Below are 9,572 nucleotides of genomic sequence, written 5' to 3'. Positions count from 1 at the left end.
CACACACTGGGTGTCTATATTTGTGCAGCAAACAACACTTATATATTCATATGAACAGTGGTGGGCCGTCAGGGCCAGCAAGGCCTTCTCTGCTGGCCTAAACATCATCAGAATACAAATTAAATGTTGATATAATTTTTCCACAAATACGTATTAAATTATTCCCCATAGTCTATTCTCTTCATTTTATAGCGTTCGTCTTGGCTGCGCTGCTTCCAGCCTCAGAACGAGATTTGGAGGTCTGGCCTTTATGTTAGAGCTTTTATCCAATCATATTTCAGCCATAATGTGTTGCTAGGGTCAAAGAAATCTGCCCTTAGGCCTTCAGAATCAGCAGTGCGGGCGGCTGTAAGCTTAAAGTGAACGCAAACAAAACTGTGGCGTTAACCAATCAGATTTCGAGGTGGCGACAACGGGCCAGCTAGCAGGCGTACGTTAACGTTAGCACGTGCACATCTTCTGATTGGATACGCACTATAGAGAGGCAGAGCTAGGCAGTAGGCAGAGCCATACAGTCTATGGGCAAAGCTAGCAAACAGAACTAGAACTTGAGCGAGCTAATTTGTGTAGATTTCTACAAGCTATTTTTTTCAACCCACAATGGCTGAAGGAGGAGAAGAGATGAATTTGGTCGCAGATATAATTACAACGCCATTTTCAAAACGAACTTTTCAAGTAAAGCTACACATCTTGAAAAAGGGAACGACCAACTCCAACGCTAGCGAGCCTAGCACAGCAGGGAAACTACGAGCGGTACCCCTGGCTCACAGCCTCCGAGAGGCACTGCAACTTGTACTGCCGGGAATGCCTGGTATTTGCAACTGATTGATTTGGTGTTTGGAGCCACACTAAATTTGCAAACTTGAGTTGTCTAACCAAGGCAGCAGCGAGACACCAAAGCACAGCTGGGCACTTGGAAGCACTGGTGCTTTTGAAAACCTTTGGGGACACCCGAGTGGATCTACAGCTCAACGAACAAGTGCGCAGGGAAACGGAGCTCCACAACGAAAGGGTGAACAAAAATAGGGAAATATTGAAAGACTGATTGATTGTGTCCTGTTTTTGGGTAAACAGGAACTTTCATTTAGGGGACACGATGAAAGCGCCGAGTCCAGAAACAGAGGAAACTACGTGGAGCTTCTTTCTTTTCGTGCTGAGAACAACACAGATTTGCATTACCACCTGTACACAAACAACATGTTTACTGGGACGTCAGGCAAAATACAAAACGACCTGATTTATGCTATTGCTGAAGTGATGGGAGAAGAGATCAAAATGAAGATTAAAAAAGCTCCCTTTGTCGCTGTTATGGTGGACGAGACGTCAGATGTGGGTAATGTAGCACAGCTGGCACTTGTCCTGCGTTATGTGACAGACACAGGTGTCAAGGAGCGGTTTGTCAGATAATCTGATTAATTAAATTAACTGTAAATGCTGATGTATTCATTATAAATGCTTCAGAAATATTAATATAACTCTGTTGTACTTGACTATGTTAAGGTGATGCAACGCCCGGTTATACTGCGTTTCTGTCTAAATGTATAGTTTGTAGAGCCATGGCGTCATAATGATGGTATTAAGAGGTGGAATAATTCAGGTAGGACTGTGTAGGACATCACTGAAGGCCTAGGTGTGAAATGCACGGCCCGCCACTGCATATGAACACAAACCAATTACATTTTACAGCGATTTACCAGCGAAAACACCATATGCATGGAAAGAACCTTTAATCCCGTCTAAGAACTGTGGTCACCTCATGAAGAGCTCTCTCTGGGTTTAACATCCCTTTGCATGCTGGTCCCCAGTTGAAGCGGAACGCTGTGGCGATATTAGCAGAGGCTGTTGAGATTTTGATTGCAGTTTGCGGTGAAAATAAAGTTTGGAATGAACAACACAAATCAGCTATTTCCTGACTACTGATACTCTGAAGAAATAAACCTTTTACCAGATTAGTTTTTCTTTAAATGTAAAAGCATAGGAGTTACTTCAGTTGCTAGATTCATTTCAAGCAACTTGGACACATTTTTTATTCGTTCTTAAGATATACAGACAGGAGCGAAAACAAATTACTTCAGACTTTGAAAATGGATCACTATTGGTTTTCTCACTTGCCTCTCAGGGCTTCTGCAGTTATCTCACTATGGTATACAACTCTCTCCCTCTCTAATGAATCTATCCATGGTGAATGTAGCATGAGGCCTACCTAAATAAATTGTACTATAAAATAAGGTTTGACTTGAAAGAGAAGTATGAAATAAAAAGCTCCCCACAGGAAGACTGTGGTTTACGGTCCAATCTCTGCCTCACTCTGCACTGATGTGAAGGGGGCTCATTCTCTATGTGTTCTGTTAATGAAAGACTCGCTTCAATGGGTTCTGAAAAGATTAGGCTCTTGAAGACACATGCTGAGGTCTTTGGCTGTATCCCTCTGAGGTAAACTCAAGATAGCTGACTGAGGAGAGAAAGAAAGTAGGAAACAAAACAAAGAGAGGCTAAGGCAGAGATGGTTAAGAAATACAAATAAAAGGAAAGAGTAATGACAGTAGATATTGGGAAACAAATGTATGCTACAGTATGCTTGATAGGAAGACAGTGCCATCTAGAGACCTCATGTGACAGCTGTGCATTTTAGTGCTCAGGCATCAAACCAAAGTTTTACCTACAAGCAGTTTTTTGTATTCATTCAATAGTCATATATTTCTTATCCAGCTGTTTAATGGAGAGCTTAGCTGTCCCAGGAGCCAAAATGTTGTTTAAAAGCTTTTATATCCTGAAAAGAGAATAATACTTTGAACCCTGATTGCAGGAAATCTTAAGTTTCTCAGAAAGGAACCCTGTCCATCTTCGTAAAACTTCTTTTGGATTGATATCCCTCTTGTCCCTTGGCCCTTGTGCTCCCTGCTGCTTACACGCGGGGGTTCCCAGGCTCAGCATTTTCCACGGGGCCAGTTGGGTTTACACCAAATGTGGTTTTCTCAAACTTTGCTAATTTATCAGATTCACAACAATAACAAATGTCCTTATCCAGAACTCCATGTTACTCTCCCTGGAGGATGTCGCATGTTTCTACAAAATAGGGCATGAAGTCTGCAGGCAAACAAGAAGAGAGAGATGAAGATCAATGCAGTGCGCAGAAAAAGATTAGCACATGAGGCCATTGTGTACTGAAAAGTAAAGTCTTTGTAGAGAAAGTTACCATCTTTTAGAAATGTTCTTGGAGTTTCTTGATCTTTAAGACGACTTATCAAGAAAAACTCACCTTTTTAAAACACAGCACACATTCAGGAATATCTGAGTATCTCCAAACACTGCTTTCAGAGCAGCCAGGACTTTTCAGGAAGGGTTCTAAAAGAGACAGGCGCCAACACTTTTTGGAAGCAGATCCAAAACTTCAATCATTTAATTATCCTTTCGCATGAATCTGTAAAAAGGATACATCATTTACTTTATTTAAAGGGAGGGTTTCGCTCAAAAACTGATTTTCTAATAGTGTAACGAAGCTTTGCTGGATCAAAATACTAACACCATCTGTGGGTTGTGTTGCTGTCATGATGATGAGGGGGGTTTTTTCCCACTAGATTCAGATATTTTGGACTACAACAGGATTTGAAGTCAAGGAGAATGATTTATAGATAATACAACAGTAAACAGGGAAAGTAAGCCACCACATGTACTTTTAGATGATGAAAAACATGCAGTAGAGGATATGGAATCATTGAATACGTTTAATCCAGAGAGAGTTTTGTGACATGCTTAGACAGTATGGTTTACATGATGATAACATGTACATTAATGACTTAACCCAAATAGTGAACTTTTCTCCTGCTAACAGTGTTTTCAGTTAAGATCCAGACCGTTTAATTGCTCATTCGAAGTCAATGCTTTACATCACATGACATTCTCACTATGGCTATTAGCCAAAAAGTGCTACTTGAAGCAGGAACGTAACACATTTGGGGAGTTACAAAGGTAGCATTGAGGATACACAAACAGATTTGACAAGTCAGGACATAATAAGGCTTCTCTCATAAATTAGGAAGTATGTCAATAAATTATAGCAAAAATAGCAAGATAAGTGTATTACATAACTTCAAAATGTTTGAAAAATATTATAAAATGTTTGCTATTAGAAAATAAAATGCAATTAGCAAATTTGGTTCACAACGTGCTCTATTTGGAGATTGAAATTGACTTTTTAAGGGTTGGGGTCAGTAGAGCTCTGTAAAAGAGGAGAAGGTGGATGGAGGTCAGGTTTGGTGAAGCAGGAAGTTCTTGATGGGTTGTGGCAGCGGTAACGAGGGTATGTGTTTTAGGCGACTTTTACCCATCGTTCTGCGGATCCTGATGCGACACAGGTGTGTCAGCCTGCGAGGGCATCCTGAAAAGACACAAAGCAAAAGGGCCGTCTCCTTAGCAACTGCAGCAGAACCGCAAGACAGGTGCATGTAAACATTAGTAAAAGATTGCACACCAGTTTATTACCACTTACCACACCAAGGAGATTGTGTTTCTGACTCAGAAAGGGCAGGGTGCCAGATAACGGAAAAACTACTGGCCCGATTTTCATGGAACTTGACGAAATAGTGGATCATGGGCGAAGGAAATACCAATCAAACTTTGGAGCAGATCCAAATTACAGCCCAGATCCATGTTTTTCTTATGTTCGGATTGCGACATTTGTTTTGCATTCATGAAGTGTTTGAATAATCTAGAAATTCAGTTTCAAGACTGGGAAAAATTCACATGAATTCCCTAGTTCCGAACATCGTCTCAGAAACAGCGACTCAGAAACATCTTTAAAAAATTGAAAGAATCTGTAGAAATGTACCCCCTTGGGAAATGGGATCATCCTAGGAGCACTTGAATGCACCGTTGACCTGGGCGGAGGTCTGCTCTCCTAAGTGCCATTCAAGTTTGATATATTATCACTGGATTATCTGAATCTGAACTTTATACATTTTTCGTTGCCAGTCATGATGTATGTCATGTTATCCACGCATGTTAAGTGTCCAGGCTGTCAATAAATGGTCAGACGCACGTACTGCTTAACTTGCATTAACTATCGCACCAGGAGAAAAACAGATTTACTGTGAAAACATGGGAGTTTATGTTCATTGAACCGAATGACAATACAATGGAACAACTTCTGTCAATGTGCATAATGGGCCTTTTTCCCAGCAGGCATCAAAGGTGTTACTAATAACATGAACAATGGCTCCGCTCATTTCAAGTGCTGCGACAGTATGCACAATAACAGGACCTTGAAACTGACGCAGTTCAATAGAATTTAGCGATTGATCATTTTTACGCCTGCTTCTACTGTAGCATGTCAAATAACTAGGAACTTTAGTGCAAGCCAACTAAATGAAGCTGCAAAATAAGTAATTTAATGAAGGGAGGGTTGTAGACGGGGATTTTCCAGGTGTACTGTATATAAGGAACTTATAACTTCAAACTTCAAACGCGTTAATTTGACAAAAAAAAAAAAAAAATTAATCTTCAGTTATTCCCATCATCCTTAAACAGCACTCTCCTGAAGTACCTACTGTATAATTCTGAATTAAACCCTTGCTTTATAATATCTTTGTTAGCAGTATTGGCCTTCACTGATGCCTGCATAATATTTCACTCACTCTTTGCCTCCAGGAAGACCCTGAGTGCCTCCGGATCCACCTCCCTCCGATTCGAAGCCTCCAGCTCTGATCCGTCCCAAGGCACGAGGTGCGGGTTGGCCCCGTGGTCCAGCAGCAGGTGGATGAAGTCCTCCCCACAGCCGTGTCGCAGCACGGCGTCCAGCAGGCAGGAGGCCAGGCCACGGGTCAGAGCCTCTTGGCAAACGGGCCCTGTGTAGTTAAAATCGGGCTGAGCACCGGCCTGCAGCAACAGCCGGAAACAGTGGAGGTGATGGTAGGCAGCGCTGATGTAGAGGGGACACACCACCAGAGTGTTGAGGGTGCGAGCGCTTAAGAGGAGCCGGGGGCCCAGCTGGTGGTCCATGTCTACATCAGCATTGAACCTGGACAGAGGGAGGTGATATCATTGGAGAAGGTTTTCTTGACAACAAATGCCAGATTCAGCCAATATAATGTGCAGACAAGGTCAGTGCCTGGATAAAAAAAAAAATCTATGGATACAATTGACACATTTTGTCTGTTCAGAAAGATTTAGTGAAGGTGTGAAGAGTCACCAATCAATGACGGAATAAAAAAAATGTTAATCATTGCGAACATGAGATTTCCTTGATACAAGTATAAACACAAAGATTATTAGGCTGATGGGTCGAGTAGTATGCTGGATTAGCTGTAAACATACAGATACACATTACAAGAACTCCTCAAATAAAACCAAAACTGGGAAAAAATAAGTTAAAGGTTTTGGCATGTAGAAAATACCGCAAGTTATTAGCTCTCAGCATTATGAGAGAAAAAATAACAAATCCAGTTACCAATCCCCAAATCACCACTCCATTAGAGGCAGGTTTTGGACTGATCCTCTCCAAACCTCACCTGATGAGTTCCTGCAGTAGGTCCAGCTGTCCCACCCGGGCAGCGTGGTACAGCGGCGTGCTGCGGTGATGCCGACTTCCGTTGGGATCGGCCTTGGCTTCCAGGAGGATCCGGACACAGTCCAGGTGACCATTCACCACGGCAACATAGAGGGCTGTTTGACCTTTAACATCAACCAGGTCCACTTTGGCTCCCTGAGAGATCAGATAGGCCACGCAGGCAGCGTGTCCAGCTGTAGCTGCGATCCGCAGGGGGGTGCAGGGCAGGCAGCCACAACACCACACAGACTTCTCATTGATACGCCTGCCACCAAGAGATGGAAGGGACAGGTTATTCGTTCTATAAGTTTTATATTAGAGAGGTCCTTTTATGCTTTGGGGGTTTTTTTTCCCATTCGAGTAGTGTGTTACATTCGTTTTTGAGCATGTCAAGGGTCTGCAAAGGCTAAAATCCCAAAGTTCCCTCCAGAGGGAGTTTTTCTTCCACAATCTCCCCCCCTTGCCTGAAAGACCACCTTTGTACTCCTTTGGTTTCTTCTGTGACATAATAATATTTAACTCAAAGACATACCTACAGTATAAATAATAAAACAACAGAAAATGATAATGCTGAAGTTGTCTCTTAATTTTTCAGGGCTGTATTTCTGGGAAATCATTCATCATGCAGGATGAAAACTAAAACAATTACAAACATATATTTAAATCAAGCACAATTATGAACATATTTCTTGCTTGCAATGACATTTCGGATAAACTTTGATGAATTAAAGCATGCCAAGGATTATTAAAAAAAACAAAAAACACATTGAAAACACTCAACTTGCCAGAGTCTTTAAAATATCATTTCTGTGTGGTCATCTCAAATAAAACATTTATAGATACCTGCACACATAATCTGCTTTTAACACTACTTGCTGCCTCAAGTTGGAATATGCTGTTCAGGGAGAACCTAATGAAATAAAAGGAGTTTATTGAAAAAACATCATGTTGTAAACCATGTGGAGTGGACTGCCCTAAACCCGTAATAATGGGTTGGCTGAATGTGGAGTGCTGCACACAACCACTGTGGGATTGGGGTTGAATGACCACTCAAAGACGGTCTCCGGCTCTATGAACATTACAAGTTTCCCAACGTTTGTGGAAAGTATCCATATATATGAAGTGTTAAGGTCATGTACGTATGTCTTACACATTACAACAATGTGTGTGAATAATTATGAGTTTATGACTGTTTAATCTGTAAGAAGTTGTGAATTTTATTTCTATGAGATTGTTTCGTTTATTATTGTAAGTTCATTAACTCAAAATACAGAAAATACAGAATTGACAAATATGTATATTTTTTGTGTATTTTCATTAGAATGTCTGAAATATGAAAACAATTGGAGAGCCGTAGTAAAAAATACCCCAAAAAATAATGGAGACAGATTTCAAGCGTTACAACTTATCTCAACACTCAAGATATTCTATAGGTGTATTCATAATTATCTTCCCTCATCACTATCCTTGTGTGATCGCTTATTTATGCTATACTAAACCCAAAACATACTTTTAAAAAAGTGCTTTACAATTCAAATGGAATACATGAATATCATAACTATTAGCCCCTCCCACCGTCTGAAGCTGTCCTCCTGCAGCAGGTTCCTCAGGGTGTCCAGGTCTCCCACATAAGCTGCGTTGTGCAACCGCAGGTCTTCCTGCTCCAGAGGTTTGTCGCAGAACTGCTCCTGTAGCCATTCCTTCAGGTTACGGCCTGGTAAGGATACACATATGATTAGCAGAAACTGACAAACTGCTGGAAAAATACTGGAATTACTATTCTACAATGCATAATCATGATTTAGGTTAAAAGAGCACAGTGACACAATATGTGAAACAAATGTAGGCTATGATATCATTTCTCCTTCTACTTACTTAATTTGAAATATGCAAGTAATTATTTTTGAGTAATCAACTACTTTTAGCAAAGCTTACTAATATTTTGAAGCAGTAATTACATAATTAAATAATAACACATTTTAATTGCTTTACTTTTCAAGTCATTATTTTGTATTATTATAAAGACTAAATTTCAACAATTTTGTTTTCTTTTACTGGCGGAAATGCACTTCCATACAATGTTCAAATCCATCCATTAGCTACTTTATTTGTAGAGCTATGAACACAGCAAAGAGCTGGCAGACACACTGTTGGTGTTTACTGTCTCCATGGACCACACCTTATTACCATGAGTCACCCCGATCAACAGCCCCTCTGTTATTGTTGCCATGCTCGGAGAAGTCTGGCTGTTATTGTATGTGCACATGGAGGACCATGCTCCCCTGAGAGGACTGATGAATCATGAGCCATGTTACCTGCAGCAGTGGCAATGGGGAGGTCAGACACAGTGATGAGGGGGGGGGTGTTATTGCTGGGCGGTTCTTCAGGCTCCGGAGCGTCGGCCATGCTGCTGATGAGTCTCACCGTCACCCTGGAACCAGTGCTTCAGGAGGAGGACGACCGCGGTTCACGGAAACACGGGAAAACCAGCTGATTCAGGAAGCAGACGTCAACAAACACAAGCGTGACCGTGTTGATGACGTCAATGCGCAACTTCCTGACTGCGCTCAGCTGCGCCGATTTAAAGGGGAAGTGTCAAGGGTTAAAAGACAGGGAGGACTACTGGAGCTTTTTATCTACTGTATAAACTGTTTTTAATTCCTTATAAAAGGTGGACAAATTATTTACAAATATTAATTCAATAGTTAAACATAAATAATTCAACAATATTTCAAAAAAAAATGACCATTTTATTAAAGCAATATTTCCTATGATACATGTAAACATAAAATAATGAATTGCATTTTCAGACTGTAGTATTTATTTGCAAACATGAATTTCTGAATTATAAGAAAAACATATATAAGATAACCCATTATGAAAGCCCAAGGCCAAATATCAATAACTTTTTTGTTTAAAATGAGTTAGTTTAGTTTAGTAAATTATTAAAATCTAATTATAACGTCAGTAATGTGTTTCTACAGGATCATTTTTTTTCAGGATAATAAAATATTGTGGTTGTTTTTGA

At 40.6% G+C, this 9,572-nt stretch overlaps 1 protein-coding gene across 1 annotated transcript; it reads right to left on the bottom strand.

Moving 5' to 3' along the window:
• Window positions 1–3,707: 3,707 nt before the first annotated feature.
• On the bottom strand, window positions 3,708–9,096 carry asb1 (ankyrin repeat and SOCS box containing 1). The gene is made up of 5 exons (XM_063887083.1): window positions 8,860–9,096; window positions 8,120–8,258; window positions 6,507–6,809; window positions 5,634–6,016; window positions 3,708–4,378 (listed from the first exon to the last, which is right to left on the bottom strand). The coding sequence occupies exons 1-5, from the start codon at window positions 8,948–8,950 to the stop codon at window positions 4,248–4,250; spliced, it is 1,047 nt and encodes a 348-aa protein (XP_063743153.1). The 5' UTR covers window positions 8,951–9,096; the 3' UTR covers window positions 3,708–4,247.
• Between the last annotated feature and the right edge of the window lie 476 nt (window positions 9,097–9,572).

The sequence above is a fragment of the Eleginops maclovinus genome, chromosome 7 (genome assembly GCF_036324505.1).
Source record: "Eleginops maclovinus isolate JMC-PN-2008 ecotype Puerto Natales chromosome 7, JC_Emac_rtc_rv5, whole genome shotgun sequence".
NCBI lineage: Eukaryota > Metazoa > Chordata > Actinopteri > Perciformes > Eleginopidae > Eleginops > Eleginops maclovinus.
This window is presented reverse-complemented; position numbering and strand designations above follow the sequence as displayed.